Consider the following 22856-nt stretch of genomic DNA (forward strand, 5'->3'; position numbering starts at 1 on the left):
CGATTAGGTTGTAAAGCTCATATCAACCTATCAAGACCGGAAAAAAATAATGTCAATCAATATGTATTTGTTACAACAATTGTAAATGAACATTGTCATGAACTTAATTCTCAACTTATAAATTACACAAAAGAGACAGCATTAACGAGAGAAATGATAGAGGATATTAAGTTTTTAACATTACAAGTTCGTCTTACTATAACACAGCAAAGAGTATATCTTGAAAAAAAGTATCCTGAGCGAAAAATTCAATCTGATATCCTTCGTTATGAAATACAAAAATACCGGCCATCAGCAAAAGAGTTAAATAGAGATGCGTTAAATCTCTATGAACATCTTCTTAAATTAAAAGAAGATGATATTAGATGGCAAATTTTTGTCAATTTTGATGAAACAAAGGTTTTAAGGAGATTGCTTTGGATGTCTCCTAATCAAGTGGAGCTGTGGATTCAATATCATGATGTTATTATTAACGATGTTACTTGTAAAACAAATAGATACGATATGGCGTTATCATTATTTGTCGCTATTGATAATCACAATAATTCACGATTAGTATGTCAAGCGCTTATTGATGACGAAACAGCAGAAGCCCATGCTTGGATTTTTGAGTGTACACTACTTGCAACAGGTGGTAAAAAACAGTCAAATGAAACTATAAGTGGAGGGTTAGTTCCTTTGGTTTTTATGACAGATGCAGATCCGGCGGTAGATGCTGCATGTATTAAAATTTACCAGAATTGTTACACAATGCATTGTATATTTCATATCAGTCAAAACCTTCATAAAAAGTTTTCAAAATTGTTGGGCAATAAATATTCAGAATTTTTGAGCGAGTTTTATAATGCTAGAAATAGCTTAAGTCAAGAAAGATTTGAACAGTTATTTACCATATTGATTGAAAAATATGAACAAGCTGCTGAATATTTGAGAAATTTGTATAAGACTAAAACATATTGGGCACTTTGTTTTACTTCAACAATTTTCATCGCGGCAGTACAATCTACTTCACGTGTAGAAGGCATGAATGCAGTTTTAAAACGTGAAATTCTTAATTCCAACACCTCTCTATTGCAACTTGCTGAAGTAATACATCGTCATCATAAAGAAGAAGAAAAACAAAAGGAATTTGCTTTTTGGAAAACAGTCATTCCTTGTGTAGTTGACTTACAAACAGCAAGTTTCCTTTTTCCTGCAATCGAAGCATTGATAAAAAAATACTTAACAACTCCATTATATAATCTTCAAGTTCAAGAAATCAATCAAAGTGTTTATTACAAGTGTGAACAATTTGAATTAAACCAAATTGACATGTTTGAACAGGTATGTTAATAATTTTTTATAGAAGGGTAGTAATAGTAAGAATAGTAAGCGAAATGCAGCAATGATTAACAAAATTTTAAATTATTTAAGATTTCTGAAGTGATTGATACAGGTTTTTTGGAAGATTTACCTGATGAGCGTAAAGCATGTATCAAATCAATTTTTTATCATGTTAACCAAAGAGAAATTAAAGAAATTTGGGGTATTTCGGTTCAAAATACCCAAAAATTCAAACATTTTATCCTTTTAATGAACAATTCGGCCCATTTATGTTCATGTTTAGCAACAGTTACAAGGGGAATTGTTTGCCGACATTATTTTAGTCTTATGATGCATACACATACAGCAATGTTTCACATTCAACTTATTAGACCACGTTGGTATAAAAATCGAGACTTGGATGGAAAACATGAACCTTTCGTATTTGCAGCTAAATTTCAGGACACTGAATTGTTAAAGCAACCAGAAATAAATCAAGAAATTTTTTATCTAACGGCTTTAATACAAAACAATGTTGATAAATGGGAGCAGATAAGTAAATCTACTTTAGATGAAAAACTTTTCTTTGGAAAAGTGATGGGAATGGCTAAAAAAGTTACTCTTAAGGCGGTTGAAAAAAAGGATGAGCGAATTTTTGAGATTTTTCAACGCTATCTTGATGAACTTAATGATTTTGAGGATGAGCTTAATAGTGAAATAGATACCGATGATGAAGCTAATGAAAATAGCTTGCAGCTTGAAAATCCAATTAAGAAACCTAGAAAAGGTCGACCAAAAGGAACAACAAGAATTAAAAGTGCCATGGAGCCTCCAAAATCTAACAAGAGTCAACGGCATTGCAAAATTTGTAGACAAGCCGGACATTATTCAAGCACGTGTACACAAAATCAAAAATAACTCAGTAATTTTATATTAGTTGCTAGTCTTTTGATAAATGTACGTGAAAATAAATGAATCAATCTTTAATAAACAATAAAAAACTAATGCAAAAAAAAGTTTTATAAAAGTTTAGAAAAGAAAGCATAAAAATACATCAAAAGTTTCTTTTTAGATAATTGTATCTAATCAGTTACACCCGATTTCTTATTTATATTACAGATGCACGTAACTTTTCTGATACACTTGCCTAGATAAAAAGATGATGTATAAAAAAATGCGTAACATCCCAGGACTACAAAATTCACGGCAAAGATTTATGTTTGAACTTACGATAGTATTTGTTTAAAATTTGTTATTACAGAACCCTTACCATATTGATGATACGAACTCAAGAATTGCATGATATATCATAGAAGAAAGATCACTGTTTAGCCGTAAAAAATGGTTAGAAACAGCACTGAAACTAATCGAAAATTTCCCACTCAACTTCCTAGTCTACAAAAAAGAAATGTTAAATATGTAAAAGAAAACGCATGACAATCACCAACACTTACTAGGTTCAAGAGTCTACATTAACATTAAATGTGTAAAAAGAAACGCGTATTCGCATACTACCACCAACACTTACTAAATCCAGGAATACGCCCACAAGAAACTGAAAAACAAACCAAAGTGTTAGCGATTAGTATGTACTCCATTAACACTCACTGTTTGTCTAAAAAGAGTTTTAGCGCTTAGTGTGTAAAAAGAGAACTCATAATGACTCTATTAACACTTATTGTCTGTCTAAAAATAGTTTTAGCGTTTAGTGTGTAAAAAGAGAACTCATAATGACGCCATTAACACATTATCCGTGTTAGCGTTTAGTATGTATAGTTGTATACTATCCGCCTAAAAATTTATTGGCTATCAAACTTATGAAATCACGTGATCGGAGGGTGCGTTGCAACGTGGGGGCGTATAAAAATTAAACCCTTATTCAAAAATAAGTAAGTATTAAAAATAAGCAAGTTGTAAAATTTCTGAAATCTTTTATGAAATTTTAACTATAGATTAATAAATGTAATTATAATTAAAATAATATTTATAATGAAGGAAATATTATACAACAAATTAAATGATTATAAATTGAAATTTTACTATAAATATTAAACAAATATTTTATATTCAAAAATAAGCAACTCATAATAAAAACAGGTTGCTTATTTTTGGCAAATATGGTAATTAATTTATTAAAAAAATTATTAATTTAATATTAAATTTTTTTTTAATCCATTTATAATACTTTTTATTTTTTTTTAACCACAATGCATTTGAAAGTTTATTAAATAAAAATTAAAGCAAATTACAAATAGTAAATACAATTAACTTTTAAACCATTTGTTATGCATAAAACACCTTACGTGTGCACTGTCAGGTGATACTTTTTATCATATTTATATATAATTTAAACTAACTAATTCAGCTTCGTACTTTTATTTGTAAAATAAGAGCTTCTTCACAACAAAGAGAAAAATTTAGTGCTCAATGTAAAGTTGCAGATATTCCTGATAAAATGGTCATATTAGATGTAAGGACTCAGTGGAATTCTACTTTTGATATGTTGGTTAGAGCAAGAGAATTAAAAGAAGTAAGATTATTTATTATTGTACTCAAATTTTTATTTATTATAATAAAAACAAGAATTAAATTAATCTATTAATTATTACCATAGCCATTAAATACATTAAGTAATAGTGATATAAATCTTCGTTCTTTTATACTTAACGAAAAAGAATAGGAATGCCTTGTAGAAATTGAACTAATATTAAAGGTAAATTATAATTTATAAATTTAAAAAACTGAAGGTATTTTTAATATAATATTTATTTATAATTTATAACTTATAATTAGAGTTTTTCTAAAGCAACAAAGCAAATATGTGCTGAAACTTATCCAACAATAGCTTATGTAATACCATATTATAATATTTTGTTAAGTAGATTAGAAGATTTTCAGGATTCACCTGGATGTTGCAAAGAGGGAAAAGTGAGTTTAAACTTTAGATTATATTTGATTTTTAAATTCTTATATTAATTATATTTTTATATATATAGGAAGCAGCAAGCAATGCAATTAGGAAACTGCTAGAATACTATGATAAAACTGATACATCTATATATACTATTTCCTTAGGTAAGTTGTTAATTGTAAATCATTTAAGTATGAATTTAATTTTAAAATTATAATATTTTTATTTTTAATAGTTCTAGATCCACGACTTAAAATTCAATACATGAAAGATCAAAAATGGGATAAACGATGGATTGAATCAGCAAGGAAAAAAGTATTAATTTAATTTTTTTTTTTTGTATTTTAAATTTTATTTTATTTTCATTATACTTTTTATTTCAATAGATGCTTGAAATTTATAAGGGAAAATATGCACCAATAGAAATTAACAACATTAACAATGAATATGATTCATCTGATGAGGATCTTATCACTCATATTTCCAAACGATGACGTGTTGAAAAATCAAATGAATTTGAAACATTTATCAAAGGTGATCGTGCACCAGCTCTTAGTGATACATTAAATTGGTGGAAGGTAAAAAATATTTTAAACACTATCATTTATTTATTTAAAATTAGAATATTATTATATTTTAATTTTACTAATATTTAATAACGACACAAAGAAGAGTTTCCAAACCTAGCAATATGGCGAAAGAATTATTTAGGAATTCCAATTAGGTATATCTTTAGTTATTTTATTTTATTATCATTAAGTATTATTTTTAATTAATTTTTCTTTATATTTTAGCCGCTAAGTGTACTTGCGGAAAGAGTATTTTGAAGTCTTGCAGATGTAGTAACATCAGATAGAGCACGTCTTGCTCCAGAAACAATACATGCTATTATGTGTTTAAAACATTGGTATCGTTCAGGTATTTTAGATTAATAGTATAGGTCTATAGGAGAATCTTTTTAAAAAAGATTATATATGTTAATATGTATTGAAGAATTAAGATTTTATAATAAAATTTATATAGGTTTATTATTAAAGGTGATATACGGTATATATATATATAGTTTTTATAGTTTTTGTAATAAAATAAACATAAATAGTAAATTTCGGTAAATCAGCATTGGTAATCGGTAATTACCGACCAGTTTTGGTTATACAGTTTACCGATATTAAAAATTCGGTAAATTACTGATTACCAATACTGAAATTCGGTTTCGGTTTCGGTATGACTCAAATCGAAACTGAACTGTGCCAATCGGAACCCTACCTTTCAGTCTTTCTCCATGTGTAACTCTATTGTTTATCATCTTGTGTAACCTTTGCTTTTGTTTTTTATTTAGACCAGCTAAAGAAAAATCCTTTTTTTTAGGAATTTATAATTAATCCTTTTCAAAGAATAATTTTTTTTAAAAAAAATTCTCTTGGTTTTAGTTTAGAAAATACCAGATTTCTATATTTAAATATATATATTTTAATTCATTAATTAAAAAGAATTTTTTGTATTTGAATTTTTTAAGCATTTATATATATTTTGATTACTTTATTTTCAACAATTAGGAAACTTTATTCTGATTTTGATTATATGACTATATGTGCAAATGATTCTTCTTAGTCTTAATATACTGAATGGAGAATATTATTATAGATATCATTGCATTTGTTAAGATTATCTACTAATGTTGTTGTCCAAAACTTATTTAGCAATTAAATTAATTCAAAAACTTTATTTTTAATGAAAAATTGGTAAATCTGAAACTTTTCTAAATTATAATTAGTTTTGGAAAAGCATAAAAATAGTTTAGACATTAATTTTATTATAAAAATAGTTTTAGATTGAATTTTGTTTAAACTAAAATTTTGAAAAATAGTTTTAGCAAGTATTCTTACTATAATAATAACTTAATTTGAATTATTGTCAAATTGAATTAAGTTCTAATTTAATTCGAATTCAACTCAACTTATCAGAAATTGATTTATAAATTGACTTAATATCAGATGCTTGTAAATTTATTAATTTATATTTGACTTAATTTGACTTAATTTAACAATAACTTGAATTAACTTGACTTATTTTAAAGTACTATCTGTATTTTTAGCTTTTAATTTTATACTTTTGAATTTATAATTGACCTTTTATTTAAAAAAATTTATTTTTTAAGAAAAGGTATATTCTTAATTTATTATTTGTAATTACAAAATAAATTATATATAAATCAATTCAAAAATTATTTTTTGCAAATATTTTAATATCCAGTAATCCAATTTTAAAAACATTTTTTAATAGAATTCAATAAAAGCTATAAAATAAAAAAAAGTTCATTAAAATTGGATATAATCCTAATTTTTAAGTTTTAATTTTTAAAAAATGGGCTAATTTGCTAAAAGTTAGTCCTAATTTTATATTTTATAAAATGATTTTAATAAGTTATATTTCAATTTTTACAATTACTAGATATCAATAATTTTATAACAATTTATAAAATTGAATTATTAAGTTATATTTAATTCAAATAATAATATTTTATTATATGCAGTTCCTTTATAACATATTTAGTATTCTTAAAAATGCATTATTTAAATAAATAGATTGTTTAAAAGAAATATAAATTAATATAATTAAAATTATTATAGATAAATAAGTATCAGACATGCCATTTTATTGTTTCTATATTCATAAATGAAATTAGAATGCTATTATCCAGAAGGATTTTAAATTTATCACTTTTTCTTTACATTGCAATAAATATATTAACTTTTTTCAAATGTGATATTTCTGCCTGTTTTTTTCGGGATATCTCATTCCGGAAGTTTCCTAATTTCTATCTTTTCGTTTTTTTATATATCAGTTAGTATATTTTGTTTTAATATTATAAAATAATTTATTATTATTTTTTTTATGCAAGAAATAATTTTTTTTTTTATGAAATTTTTCTAAATTACAACTAATTAAATCTGACAAATAATCATTAAAAATTTAGGTCTTATTTTAACAAAACTATTATTATATCTAATTGGTAAAATAAGGTTTGGAATATAAGAAGAATAAAAAATATAATTATAATTTATTTTTTTTAATCAATTAATCTCTTTTTCTGGAAGAATTTCTTGAGATAGAAAATTTGCCAAGCTCCTAAACCTACGAGTACAAACATACTGCCAAGACTAAACCATTTGACACGTTCATTTGTAGATTCTTTGAATGACAAAAAATGAAAAGAGGTTCACATTAGAAAAAAGAAATTCAACTCTTAAGAGAAATAAAAATCAAAGAATAAATGCACATACCATTTGTATCTCTCATTCTTGCTTCACGTCTCCGTAAATATTCCATTTCATCAACAATTTCTTGAACAACTTGTTCTAATTTTCTTAATTCAGCTTCCATAGGTTTTAACTTTTCGGCCTGAGCTAATGCATTATAATCAATAGCTTCAGCACCTACATCAATATCCAAATCAATTGTACGATGATATTTTGGGTCAGGACGGAATCCTATTTTACACATAAAAGACAAATTAACAATTGATCACTGATGAAAAAAAAAATATACCGAAAATTATTAATTATCAATGAAACTTGCCGTCATCTAAAATATTTGTTAAACAAACCGAAATATCCGCGTCAGTATGTGTAGTAAAAGGCATACGAGATTCTCCATCTATATCTCTTTTACGTCCGTATTCGTTATGAGAAGAACTATTATCAGTTATCTAAAAATTATATCGGTGACCAATTTATTACTATTATTTTTTTTTACTGGCACAATACACCTCTCTTACTAACCTCTGCATCAACTCTCTGGTTGTAGCCAATTCCAGCCTTAACTGTGACTACTACTAAAGTACCGTTAGAAACGTATTGCGAAACACATTTCGGTGTTATTGCATTTGAAGGAGTTGCCACAAGATCGAATTTTATTCCCGCTACTACATTAGATATGGTTAAAAGAATAAATAAGAGTAAGGAAAAGGAAACTACTGAATAATGTGTCATTTGTGCAAAAAAAAAACTACTGACAAATTTTCGGAAATTTTTTGAAGAAATCTTAAAAAGGAAACTTTGCACACTTTGATTGGATAATGTCAATTTGTCCAATGATGATGGTAAAGTCAAAAAAAAAAGAAAAAAAGAAAAAAAATCTTGCCGTTGCCTGGAATCGAACCAGGGCTAGCGCGGCCACAACGCGATGTACTGCCACTATACGACAACGGCTCGTCGATTACACAAAGGCATCCTTTTAATTTTAAATCAATCATTTGAAATAGAATTTATATAACTATTTAAATTCATGCATGATAAAGTTGATAAAGTTGATAAAGTTGAACCAGAGATCACTCATTAAAAAAGTTAAGAATAAATTGAATTTACGTTTTTTTTTACATTATGTGAGGAATAGAACAAATTTTTTTACAAAAATTTATATTTTAATTTAAAGTCAACGATATTTCAAAAAAGAAACTAATCTTGAGTATAAAAAGTATAAAAGATGAATATTTTACAAGTTTCATTATACGAAAGAATTGATTATTTTTTAAACTAAATTTATCTTAAAGAAAATCAAAGTTATAATCAGATAAAGAAATCAATATAATGACAAAAAAGAAACAAGGACTATTTTAGTTTTCTAATCTCGTTATCGATGTCAGAAACTAACTCTTTCAGTTTATTCCACTGTTCCAGTTGTAAAGAAATGCCTTTCAATTAAATCAAAAAAACCCAATTAATTGAAATTATAAGTGAAGGAAAAGCAGCATTTATAATCAATTTTCACACCTTTCTTTGTTGGTTGTGTTTTCCCGTCTTTAGTCTCGAAGAATTCACGAAAGTCAATTAAAACCATATTTTTCCATTCGCGAATGGTCACTCTTTTTTTATTAGACAACTAAATTATAAATGGTCAAAAAAAAATTTTTTAAAAAAAAAGAAAACAAACTTATTACATTATCAAGTAGAGTTTTTACTTTGAAATATGTCTCTCCGGCACTATTTTCCCCTCGATCACTTCGATCACTATCGGAATCATCTTTTTTAATTTTTTTTGAGCTTCGAGAAGAGCCTTTTTTACTCGCCTATTTGTTTAATATTAGTAAAATACACATAATAAATAATGATAGATGTAAATATAGTCGAAAAATACTTTGGGCTCATCAACTTCTTCAAATTCTTCTTCCTCCTCATCATCGTCAACTTGTTGCTATATTGATTACAATATATGTAATTGTAATATTCGCGTCAATAAAATAAAATAAGAAAAAACAAGTATATATAACTGAAGCAAATTAAACGACCTCCTCCTCCTCAAAACCAGCTTCTTCGTCGCTATCAACAATATATTTTGAGCTTTTTCTTTTATTAGAAGACATTATTCCAAAAATTATAGTGTAAATGTGTAGAATTTGTTTATAACGCGAAAAACGCAGATCATAAGCCAAATTAATGCTAATTTGTAATTTGGGCGTAATAAAAAAGTGAGCCATAATGAGAGCATCTTAACTACTTTTGATGAAACCATACCCCCGTTATAATATTCCCCTTAAACAGTACCCTGGTAATATCCACAAAAGCTGCATAAATCAAAAGTAATACTTACTAACTGAGACAAGACAAGGTAATATATGCAGGCGTTATACGGTATTTTCCATTCAATCAATCAATAATAATGCCGTTGTTGCGGGATTTGAAAAAATCATAAACCAATAAATAAAGAAAAATAGTACGTTATTATAAATCAGGTAAATCAAGCTAAGACAATAGATAACGGATGAAACAATAATAGGACCCTGGTGTGCTACAATGCGTTATCTTTCAAAGCTTAATAGAGTATAAATAGACTAAACATTCGATAAATTTATTATTTCCAACCCATAAACGAGAGAAGTCCTGGAGACAAACTGACATTATTCTCTATTAATTATTTTTTCCTCTTTAAAAAATCATTCGGCCGGACCGATAAAAAAAGTCAATATCAATCAGAAACGCCTTTTTACCTCTTTCACAAAAAGAAAAATTATCTACCATCTTTCATCCGCTTTTCTATCCATCCCTAAACGACATTTAAAGATTAATATTCGCTATGAAATTTAATAAATCCTGCCATTTGTTTCATTATATGTGCATGTTATTAATATGTTTTATTATTCTTTCTATAATCATTCCATCTACTTCTGCTATACCAATACCAATTATTGATGGAAACAACAACCCTCTCCATTTTCTTTCAAATCCAAGAGTTTCTTTGAATGAATTGAATGACGGTTTATTATTTTAAAAGACATATTCATCATACGTATCATATTTAGTCTAATGCAGATTTAAATCAAACAATGTGAGGGTTATTTTGTATATACTACCTCAAAAAATTTCAGTGTAAAAAAATAATATAGAAAGATTTAAAGATGTTTTTTTTTTTAAAAAAAAAGTACATTTTAAAAAATATTTATTATTTGTAATAGCGACAAAGTTAATTTCTTTTTCTTTGTACTTTCTTGTTATATAATTCTCTCGTATTTCAATCTTGATGATTTCTTATCAATAAAAATTTCAATATTAAAGCATTTTTCTTGTGACAATGCAAAGAGAAATGCAACAAACAAATTATTTATGGTTGTCAAATCATTAAAACATTATACTATTTGATTTATTAATGTAATCTTGCAGGTAACTTTCGAATTATATAAAATTTATATGCAATTAAATCAGAAATAATTAACTATTTCTTCCATTAAATGAATGAAAATGAAAAATCAATAATCTAAATGTATTATTATATATTTATAGCCTACCTTCATCACATTACCATTAAATCCTATTAATTATTATATAACTAGAACATATTTATTTTATCGTTTTTTAACAGCTTTCTTTTTCTTAGGTGGTGGTGGTGTATCATACATATTAATATTATAATCCATTGATTCGTCATCTGCTGCTGCTTCTTCTATACTTTCTTCAGATCCAAATTCAGATTCTATAACTTGTGATTTCTTTCTTTTATTTGATACAGCTCGTTTTGTTCTTTTCTTCGATCTCTGATTTTTATTTGGTGTGGTCCTCCTTTTTTTTCCTGTAATTTTATTGCCATCAATGTTCTTTGCATTGCTATTCTCCTCATATTTATCAATTGATTCTTCATCTTCATCTTCATCCGTTACATTTTCATCACTAAATTCAATTTCTTCTTCCTCACTGTCTCCTACACAATTAACTTGCTCACTATTTTCAGCTTGCCCCCAATGTTCTCGATCTACATCTCCTCCATAATAAACAAACAATTCTTCTCCTTTTTTAATATCTCGCTTCGTCCAACATATAACTTGATTGACTTCACTTCCTTCCAGAAATACCATATTTCCAAATGGGTCTTCATTCATAAAATGAAAAGGACAAAATATTGGTCCGTCTCGTTTTGTAAATGGTTCACCTTTCTCGTCAGTAGCATCAAGGATTGTATGTTTATATCTCATAGAATAATGTGATGCTTTTCCAACTTTATCCTTACGTTCATCAAATTCATCTTCCATCATTGGAACACCAAAATAAAATCCAAGAGGCGTTCCTATTGGAAGATTACGTTTGGCAAAAAGTCCATTACCAGCATTTGGAATAGTTGAAAGACGGACTTCAACAACATCATCTAAACTTTTGGGTACGTTTGAAAGATCTAATCCATCTAATATTTCATCAGGTAAACTAGCTCTACATGCATCAGGATCTCCCGATTCCATCCTTTTTTGTTGTTCGACAATTTGTTGTTGCAATTTTTTCTTATTTCTTGTAGCCGTAGCTGGACGTGTATCAATTACGCCATTTTGATTTTGATTTTGATTTTGATTTGGATTCGGATTCGGATTCGGATTCGGATTTGGATTTTGATGTGGATTTTGATTTTGATTTTGATTTTGATTTGGATTTGGATTTGGATTTGGATTTGTTTGTGATGTAGGTAATGTAGAACATTTTACTTTCCCCCTTTCAGTTTTTTCATATACACCTGCTCTAAATGGATAAATACACAAGTGTCCTCTTGATTTACATTTTCCGCAAGCTGGTAATTTCGTGTCACATGATGATTCTGCGACACAACGACGACATCGCGAATGGAGAGGATTACTTACGGCACCGACACTAAGCATAACTATATGTCCACTATTTTGCACTGTTTCATTAAATTACGATTAAGTATTATAAGGTTATTTTAATATTTTTTTAAAAAAATTAAAAAAATTAATAAAAATTCGTTTACCTGTTTTTAATTTTTTAGGTTTCCCAAAACATAATGGCCAATCATGTTCAATTATATCATTCATCCACCGCCTATAATGTTTGATGGCATCATCAAGATCGTTTGGAATAAATGATAGCTTATAGTAGTTAGTGTGCGAATTCGGATCTTTCTTGAATACTGTAAAATATTTGTCTGCATTTGTTGTCAAACAGGCGCTAGCAGAATTTCTTGGTGTCTATATAGGGAAAGGAAAAAAAATAAATAAAAGAAGTTTAAATTGAAGAAAATATAGTTGATCGAAAAGAAATAAAATAAAGAAATAATATAAAATCGGTATACAAACAGGTTACCAATTCAACCGCTGGTATATGTTCATATAACTCACCTGACCAGTAAAACATCGTGGTAAACCTGTTACAGCACTCAACTTCTCATCCAAAGAAATAGCAGCGTCAATTAAATCGCCACGTGCCAATGTATAATCTGGAGAATTTTGCAATGCTAAAAGCATCATATGTTGCTGATTGTGCCATCGAGGTCGAAGCAATGGTGGTCTTATACGTCGTTTAACATTATTATTGGGATCATTAATACAATCATCATCTTCTACCCGTATTCCTTTTGGAAAGAATTCATTCATAAGCTTCTTAACTTTTTCCCCTTCACGGGGAGGAACATCTATTTTAATTAGATCTTTAAATTTGTAACCCATTGAATCAGCAACATTCTGAATACATGCAAAGAAATATTCTACACCAGTTCTCTGCTCTTTCTCTAAGAATAATTTTCTAGAAATGTCGGATAAATGAGGATAAACCATATAAACGTTTTTTTCAGAGTTAAATTTTGCAGTACATTCCTTAAGGAATGTCGAAAGCGCTTCACGAGTACCAATCCAATCTCTGTGAGATTGTTGTAAAACAGATTTTGCTACATCCATTAAGGGTGGAGCAACTTCAATTGTCGTAGCGCCGTTAGCGTCAGCGTTTGAGGGAGAAAGAGTAGCAACCAAAAATTCTCTTAAGTCATTTGCTCTTTCGCCTGTAACCATATCGGGATTTGGAGTTATGTTGAGTAATCTCTCGATCAAATATAACCGGTCCATTTCGTCGATCTGAGCTAATCGGCTAATCGCACTTGCGAAGACGTTTAGTGGGAGTGGAGACAAAATCTTTATACAAGTGTCCTTTATTATATCCACCCGAGCTTGTTCGTTAGTTAAACCCTTTTGATGTCTAAGTTTGAGTCGAATACGAGGTTCCAACCATTGTTTTAACGTGCCCGACAATTCAACCTTTTTTTTTCTAGAATTGCCAGACATTTTTTGGTCACGAACAAAGATCGTCTCAAAAGTCACGGTAAAAAAAACGATGGGAAGTTATGCCCGCGTTTTCAACGCTTCACTTTAGGATTTCAACACTTTTGATTTATTTATATAAGTGGGAAATGTTAATCAAATTTTAAATGTAGGTTTTTGTTTTGTATTTTTGAATGTTGATTTACGTGTCAATGTTGTACTAATATTAAATTATGGTATACTAAGATTTCTGCGGAAATATCGGGATTATATACACTCATACACTTTAATGTTGCGCCTCGATAATATATGTCTAAAAAAATGCCATCACCTCATTAAAGAGGTTCAGGTATTTATAAAAAGTAAAACCCATACCCATATAGGCAGGGGTTTTTTAATTTGAAATTTCAATTATAAAGTAATAATGATCATCAACATGAATTTGTTTAATTTTCCAAAAAGAAATTAGTATTTATTTTGTTCTACATATTTAAATAAGTGAATTGTTTTTTTTTTCTACGGTACTACATATTAAAAGTAGTCTGATCGTGCTTATTTTACAAACATATGTTACATAATAATCAAATTACTTTTTTTGATTCAAAAAGTGTTAAAATTAGTAAAAAAAAAAAGAAATTTGATTTCCACTTAATAAATCTGGTATTACTATTATCGTTTTTAAAGTAATAAAATTAATAATTGATCACCACGATTTAATTCTCATAGTGTTTTCTTCGCCCATAACATTTAAATGCATTTTAAATACTTTGTCCAACATTTGAGGTTCATGAGCTGCACCTATTGACATACATTTCTTTTCAGACATATCAAAATATTCTTTAAGAATAGGTTTATAATCTGGATGTGCACATTTTTCAATTATTAATTTTGCTCTTTCAATTGGTGCAAGTCCACGAACATCCGCTAATCCATGTTCAGTTACTAACACGTCAAGATCATGCTCACTATAATATATTATTAATTAATATTCATATTTGCTTTTTTTTTAAAAAAAAAGTATATACTGATCATTATATTGATTTTGATTCTTACGTTTGATCTATGTGAGAACACATTGGTACCACACATGAAATGCCTATTGGATCAATCTTGGTGGGTCTTGTAGACGGTGTATGCATAATACTAAGTTTAGAATTTCTCAAAAAATCATTTGATCCACCAAGACCATTTAACATTCTTGTTCCGCACACGTGTGTAGAATTTGCATGTCCGTAAATATCAAACTGACATATAATAAAGTAGAATATAAGAACGCGTAAAAATTAAAGATGATGACCAAGAGAGTTTTTTTTTTACCTCAATGGGAGTATTCATTGCAATAACACCCAATCTTCGAATGATTTCAGGTGAATTAGAAACACTTTGACTTCTTAATACTAGACGATCCTTTAAATCATCCCACATTTCATAGAATCGTTTAAATCCGGAAGGTGAAAATGCGACACTTGTAGCTGATGCAAAGCTTAATTTATGATGTTCCCAAAAATCTAAAAATGTATCTTGAATAACTTCCGTCCATACTTCAACATTTGTAAATGGTCCATCTGCAAGACCTCCGATAATCGCATTGGCAATATTTCCTACTCCTGATTGTAATGGAAGAAGATGAATTGGTAATCTTCCCATCGTTACTTCATGTTCTAAAAATTCGAGAATGTTATTTGCTATATGATGCGATACTTCATCCTGTAAGTCACTATCAGATGTCTTATCAAGTTTTTTAGATTCAATAACTGCAATAACTTTATCATTATCGAGTGGAATATATGGCTATATTGAAATAAATAAATTAATGTGTATTTTTTTTTAATATCATATTTAATTTAACTTACCGTTCCGACACGATCGTCAACTCTTTGAATCAAATTTGGGAATTTATATGGAGCAAATTTACCTAAAGTGATATCATGTAGTCCTTCATAATTAGGTAAAACTGTATTAACTTCCAAGATGACATGAGCTGCTGATTGAACGATTTCCGGTGTCGCTCCTACGGATGCTCCAGGAATAATATGTCCTTCTTCAGTGACAGCCGTCGCTTCAACAATAACAACATCAAGTTTCTCTATCTCATTCCCCTTCTTTTCCAAGGTATAATATCCGGAAACCAAATCCTAGATATATGGAAGATTAATTTATTTAATATAAATTCACATAAATTAAGGACAAAATGTAATGAATTAACGATGCTTTTTACTAATGGAAATTCCGAAAGATGTTTGTCGGCAAATAAAATACGATTAGCATTGATTTCTCTTTGAACGGTTTTTCCAACTTGATATGGATATCTACGAGCTATCATTCCATTCTAAACATTTTTAAAAGTAATAAAAATTTAACAACCCAAAAAATACGCATTTTTTTTACAAATGAAACTTTAAATTATTTACCTTTGCCCATCTTTAAGAAATAACATATTTATGTGGCGCAGCAAATCGGAAATGTTAACAAATTGATATTCAATTAATTAAACTTTAAAAGGAAGCATGTAAAAAATCGTACCTATCTTCGGTTTCAGAGGCTGTACTAGCGCCAACAAAAAGATCAAACCGAAGTTTTCCCTGTAAATTATTTTTTTCAACATGTTCCGCTAATGCGATTGGTGTTACTTTTGGGTATCCCACTCCTGTAAATCCAGACTATTAAAAAGATTATAAAGATTGTAAAATCTAAGAGATTTTTTTGAATTTTTTTATTCTAATAATTATTAATTTAATTTACCCATCCCATGCGCATTCCATTTTTAAAGAACCCACTAGCGATAAGATCATCAACTGTCGTAAGTTTAGAGAATAAACTTGGCCTACGGACACGTGATTTAATTCCCTCTGTTATCAATTTAGATATAGCTGCCATTGAGTAAAATATGGAATGAGAGGAGGCTGCCTTTTTATATTTTCAAGTTTTATTTCATGGTCGTACTAAAAGGAAAGTTGGCATCATCATGTCAATTAATTATGTCCAATCAAGAAAGCCATGTTAATCTTTATTACAAAAATCATTCGATTTTGAAGTGCAGATATCATGTATATCATATTTCTCGAATTTTTTTTTTTTATTACATCTATAAATCTATAATAGTAAATTAGGATTTTTTTTGATAATATATGTATATAGTAAAATACATATTTGTTCTTTTATACATTTATAAATATGATATCAAAATAAAATATCTTTCTAAATGGCAATTATAATATAAAATTTTTTTTATCTATTTATTTATCAGTTTGAAAGGTCAGAGATTTTTAGTTATTTATCTTCAAAAAAAGTGATAATAGAAAATAAAAAAAAAATAGAATATTGATTTAATTTGATAACTATCATATTTTTTTTCAAAAAGTATAGTTTTTCAATATAAATAATAAACTGAAAACAATCCATTATTAGAATTAGGAAATATATAAAATCATTTGAACCTATATATATAGACAAATGTTCTACTGACAAATCATATTTAATTAGTTGTTATTAATAGTAGTAAATTTTTTTTGCTAAAAATTTCAATTTCATTACCAACTAGTTTTGGTTTTATTATTAATTAAACTATACAATAATAATTTTTAAAAAATATATAAAATTATATTATTTATTCCATGGCTTCTTGTTAAAATTTGTGATTTTTTTTCTTAATATTTTCATAAATGATGTTTATTTAAAAAGATATTAAAAGATTTTATGGTATAGATACTGTAATATATACTTGTTATTCTATGGATTTTAATGAATAACTGAAATATTTACTGATAGTTTGATACTTTGAAAATCCTTCAAAGAGAAAAAAGTATCAGTATATATATATAATGTTATTAGATATCTATAGAATAACAGGTTTAGCTTATTATATATGATATATATACTGATAGATTTTATACTTTTTTATCCTTTTTTTATACAAGTAGAATAATTTACAAAAAAATCCATCAATATATATATATAATAAATAGAATAAAAATCAGTTATTTTATAATTAAATTAGAAAATTAATTTGCTTATTTTTATATAATTTTTAAGGTTAAATATCAATAATACTTAGCGATCATAATAAAAACCTTTGCTTAGAACTATTAATAAAAAATATTTTGGAACTTTATCTATATAAGTATTTTCTGGTATTTTGTATATATAATAGTTATTTTACAGGAAATTGTAAATATTAATGATTATAATTTATAAAATATATTTATTAACTAAATAATTTATCACTAAAAAATATTTTATTAAATACAATTTTAAATATAATCAATATATTGTAAAGCTAAACTAAACATAATATACAAGTAGATTAATAATATTCAATTAATAAAGTTAATAAACAGTAAAAGAAAAATTTAAAATTAATACTATTATAAAAAATGTAAATTTCTTTACAAATATTATACTTATATATACCTATAAAAATTAATATGTAGATAGTTTCAACCTTGCTGAACAATTTTCAATTAATTTAGAAAGTCAATTTTATTTGTATAATTATGCTCTAAAGTTATAAACAAAGAAACAAAAAATTTAAAGTTAGTACCATTATAAAAAATGCACTTTTCTCCATAAATATTATACCCACACTTATAAAAATTAATATATAAGTAGTTTTAACCTTTCTGAACAACTTTTAATTAATTTAAAAAGTCAATTTAATTTGACTAAAGTGGTGTAATTATACTCTAAAGTTATAAATAAAAAAGTAAAAAATTTAAAAGTTATTATGGTACAGTGCAAAAAGATTTGTACATTACTAAAAAAGGATAAGATTTATGCCAAAGAAAAATTTTGTAAAACTAAATATAACAGGCTGAGATTTATATATTTATTAGTAAATAATTACCCGAATTTGCTGCTAAAAATTTTTTTTATATTATGATACTTTCTTTTTCCTTAAAATAAAGTAGCATATCACTAATAGATAACGAAAAACTAATGATAATAAAATATGCATAATTATCTTTCAAAGGCTAATTTTACAAAAGAAAGTTATCTGAACCTTAAATTACGCAAGTAAGTTGCTGAAACACTAATTGTACTAAGAGTACAGTTGGGAGCATTGCATTAGACTGGAATAAGTACAGTGATTGCACATTTACACCACATAAAACACTTTGGATGGCCTAATCCAACTTCAAGTATAAAAAACTGGAAGTCAATATTGTTTTTCAAATGAATTACAAAAACTAGAACTATTAGAGCTGGTTTAAATATACAAGAAAATGCTACCATTTTCTTGCATTAAAATTGCAAAACAATATGATCATGAAGTTTTTATATGTCACCTATTACTATGAACTACAGCCAATTAAAGGTGTTTAAGCAGTTGTAAAAGGTGAAATTGTAAGATTTTAAATTATTACCTGTTTGAAATACACTTTTAAATGCATTAAAAAATGAAGCTAATTTAAAGATTATAAAAAATTTTAGAAAAAAGTGCTTAAGATACCAAAGCATATTTTAGTATATTTTGAGGCTAACAAAAATGTATAATTAATTAATAAAGAATCTAATAATTATAGTAAATCTGATGATAATGCACAATTTGATGTAATAAATGATATTATAATATTTCCAAATATATACTAATAAGATTTATATAAAAAAAAATGAAATTTAATTTATTAAAAAAATTTTTATTGTCATTTTTTTTGATGTACAAATTTTTTTGCATCGGACCATACCATTATAAAAAATATGCTTTTTTATATAAACATCATATTTAGCCTTATAAAAATTAAAATACAAGTAGATTTAACTTGCTAAACAACCTTACTTAAGCATAAAAAGTAATCTCATATAACCAAAATGGTGAATAGTAAATTATATTTTAAAGTAAAACATATTTACAATAATTTTATTTAACAAAATAAACATGTATAATATAATAATTTTGTATTAAAAATGGTATACTGAGTTTAATAAAAATTAATAAAAAAATATTATTACATGCTCATTAGGATTGTGCGGAATTTATTATACCAATATTTTTGTTATCATGCCCAATATTTTTTATGATGATCAACAATATAATTATATTAGTACACATACGGGATTATATATATCAGCCTTCAGCTGATATTTTGATGTCCTGTTCAATAACATACAATTATTAAAAGAAAATGAAAATTAATAAAATATTGAAAAAAAAACTGAAATTTTATCAAAAAAATTTTTTATTTATGTATTTATATAGTTTTTTTTTTAAAAAAAAAACTTTATTATAGATGCGATCATGCCCTATTATAATCACGCTTACCTACATATATAAACTTACAAATATAAGATAAACAAATACATATAAGAATTAAGCATTATGAAACAAGACTACTTTTCATAAAGAACAAGTCGACCTGTCACCTAAACGATCACATCATTGTTAAAAATCATGATGCGATCTCAAATTCAAAGGTGACTGTTATGATCTACCTAAAAATTTGCCCAATAGCCACCTCGATGGAATGCCAAATCATTCCATTTATTCCAATTACTTTCTAACATATTACAGTCAACATTGTAGTGATACTTGGCTAAACTCTTTTTGCCAAAAATTTCGTAAATTTTATTTATATAAAATTATAATTTTATTATAAAAATATATTAAATTATATTATACATAACACAGGTCGAAAAGTGAAAAATCAGGCATCAATCAGTCACCAATCAGTCACCAATCAGTCACCAATCAGTCACCAATCAGCTACCTGATTGTTGACTGATTGGTGCCTGATTTTTTACTTTTCGACCTGTGTAAAATAGTTTTATAAATTCCTTTAAAAAATATTATATTTTAATATAAATTTATTATTTTTTTTTTTATAAGTAATTATTATAATTAAAAATCCATGGAAATCCATAAAAAATCTATGGAAATACTATGGAATATTGAATTTCGGCATTTTGTCTTTTAATTTTAAATGTCTAAACTATTTCGGTTTAGTCAAATGACTAAATATTTCGGTTTCGCTCAGGATCTCTAACTCAACATCTTTAACACCCACTTCAGTGCGTTTATTATGTGACTTAGCTTTTTTATCTTTACCACTAATACCGCACCGCTTTTCTTTCTTTATCTACACGTTATAAATAACGTGCATGTATGATTCTTTCTTTATTAATAAAAGCTGTATGTACATACTATTGAATACAGAATGATGAAATAAACAAATAAAATGTATTTGTTAAAACTACTGAAGAAGTCTATATATTTTTCTTTCAAATAAAATTTGCCATATGTAAATATAATCAAATATGGAATAGTGTGAAACTAAAAAATAAATTCAATAGATAAATTACCTATATATTTTTCTTTCTAACTAAATAGCCCTATGTAAATATTATCAAATAGGGAATGTTTTATATATTTATATAGTAAAATTGTAAAATGTAATATAAAATTAACTGAAAGCAAAATCATCAATAATAAAAATAAAATAAAAATTAATTATAAATTTAATATATAATTTTTTTTTTTTTATTCATTTATTTTAGATGCAATCTTGTCTTAATATAACTACGTTTACTTACATACATAAACTTAAAATAAGATTACAAATATATATAAAAACTAAGCATTATGAAACAAGACTACTTTTCTAAAGAAAAGTTGATCTGTCATCTAAACGATCATATCACTGTTAAAAACAATGATACAACCCAAATTTTCAGGTGACTGTCAAGATCTGCCTAAAAATTTACCCAGTGACCACCCCAATAGAATGCTAAATCATTCCATTTGTTCCAATTAGTCTCATCATTAAAGTTTACTACATGAACGTTATTATCCTCACATTTCTTATACTTCGACTTCATTTTTTTCATTTTACTACTAATATTACATCTTTTCTCTTTTCCACTTATAACTCATTCCTATATTTCCAAATCAATATCTTAAAATCTAAAATTATTTTGCTAATTATTAGTTTTAACATTTTTTGTATCTGTTATCATATATAACTTCAATAAATCAACCAATTGATGACTCACTTGATTTTTTAATAAAAATGTAAAATCATATAAACTATTAAGATCCCACATATCTAATGCTTCAACTTTACATTCAACTTGATACCTATCTAAATCTTTTTTAGAAATTTCAAAAATTATATTCACTAAAAATAATTTAAATCCTTTAATTATATACTGTACGACCTCTTGAATTTTATCACATCTCTATAAATGATTTTTCTTTTATACCAGAACCCTGCTTACTTATAAGATAGGTCACCCCCAGGTCTAAGGTAAAAATCATATATAAAATTCTTTGCAAATCCTACTATAAAAGGAAATTTTATGTTACATTGTTATAAATTTTTTCCTTTTTAGCTAATTAACCAATAGAATTTAAGAAAAAAGTAAGGTAAAAACTATTAGTAAAGGGCCAATTTTTTACGGTGACCTTTATTATAAGTAAGAGAGGTCATTCTATACCACAAAAATTACATTTCTAACTTTCATTATAAATGTTCGGTTTCCGTTTTTTGAGATTTACACATGTTGGTAATTCATTACAACAGATTTTGATTCTAAATAATTGTAGAAAATGGTTCTCAAATAATGTATTATATTGATTTATACAATTTAATTTCAAGGATATTTTCCAATCTATTAATTCCAATAATTCTGATTGCTTATATATTTCATTTTTATTCAACCCTAAGAACTCATAAATTTAATATATAATATTTTAAGAATTCTATAAATATGAAAATTAAGCAATTAAAACTTTTATTTTAAAATAATATTAAAAATATGCAATTTAATTCTTATATAGTATAAAATTTTCTCAAAATTAAGCATTATAAAATTTTTACATCATAAAATTTTTCTATGTTGGCTAAGTGTCTTAGTACTTTATATACAGTATATAAGACTTTTCTGGAGTCCTATATATATAGTTGTTTCCAAAATTCAATTGGCAAATCCGAAATCTGAAATTATGAAATCGTAATTAATTACGTATTCTGAAATTTGCATAATAGTGCGAAATTGCAAATATCTTGGGATCTAGTGATTAGATTTCGATGATCTTACTACCATTCGATTCGTCTCATCGAGGCGAATCTAATGATATGTGTTTCATTTCTATAGCACCGATATTGATGGAGTAAAATTACTATAAAC

The 22856-nt window shown here is 26.4% G+C and overlaps 4 protein-coding genes across 5 annotated transcripts; all 4 read right to left on the minus strand.

Annotated features, from left to right (window-relative positions):
* Positions 1 to 6845: 6845 nt before the first annotated feature.
* OCT59_021993 (uncharacterized protein) lies at positions 6846 to 8229 on the minus strand. The gene is made up of 4 exons (XM_025313131.2): positions 7996 to 8229; positions 7793 to 7922; positions 7498 to 7704; positions 6846 to 7405 (listed from the first exon to the last, which is right to left on the minus strand). Exons 1-4 carry the CDS (start codon positions 8203 to 8205, stop codon positions 7284 to 7286), a joined length of 669 nt encoding a protein of 222 aa, XP_025188183.1. The 5' UTR covers positions 8206 to 8229; the 3' UTR covers positions 6846 to 7283.
* A 361-nt stretch (positions 8230 to 8590) lies between these two features.
* Positions 8591 to 9642, minus strand: OCT59_021994 (uncharacterized protein). 2 transcript variants are annotated; one of them, XM_025313130.2, is made up of 5 exons: positions 9501 to 9642; positions 9350 to 9406; positions 9174 to 9281; positions 8986 to 9094; positions 8591 to 8906 (listed from the first exon to the last, which is right to left on the minus strand). In XM_025313130.2, the coding sequence occupies exons 1-5, from the start codon at positions 9573 to 9575 to the stop codon at positions 8824 to 8826; spliced, it is 432 nt and encodes a 143-aa protein (XP_025188182.1). In that variant the 5' UTR covers positions 9576 to 9642; the 3' UTR covers positions 8591 to 8823. The 2 variants fall into 2 exon arrangements, with proteins under 2 accessions (XP_025188182.1, XP_066005983.1); XM_066146885.1 differs by having other exon boundaries at positions 8984 to 9094.
* A 355-nt stretch (positions 9643 to 9997) lies between these two features.
* OCT59_021995 (uncharacterized protein) lies at positions 9998 to 13869 on the minus strand. Its single transcript, XM_025313129.2, has 3 exons — positions 12822 to 13869; positions 12455 to 12671; positions 9998 to 12367 (listed from the first exon to the last, which is right to left on the minus strand). The coding sequence occupies exons 1-3, from the start codon at positions 13755 to 13757 to the stop codon at positions 11052 to 11054; spliced, it is 2469 nt and encodes an 822-aa protein (XP_025188181.1). The 5' UTR covers positions 13758 to 13869; the 3' UTR covers positions 9998 to 11051.
* A 567-nt stretch (positions 13870 to 14436) lies between these two features.
* Positions 14437 to 16610, minus strand: OCT59_021996 (uncharacterized protein; the record flags this gene model as incomplete). The annotated part of the gene is made up of 8 exons (XM_025313128.2): positions 14437 to 14698; positions 14787 to 14977; positions 15051 to 15524; positions 15587 to 15868; positions 15952 to 16062; positions 16145 to 16154; positions 16257 to 16393; positions 16476 to 16610. The coding sequence occupies 8 exons, from the start codon at positions 16608 to 16610 to the stop codon at positions 14437 to 14439; spliced, it is 1602 nt and encodes a 533-aa protein (XP_025188180.1).
* Positions 16611 to 22856: the final 6246 nt, after the last annotated feature.

This window comes from Rhizophagus irregularis, chromosome 30, assembly GCF_026210795.1.
Source record: "Rhizophagus irregularis chromosome 30, complete sequence".
In the NCBI taxonomy this organism is placed as follows: Eukaryota; Fungi; Glomeromycota; class Glomeromycetes; order Glomerales; family Glomeraceae; genus Rhizophagus; species Rhizophagus irregularis.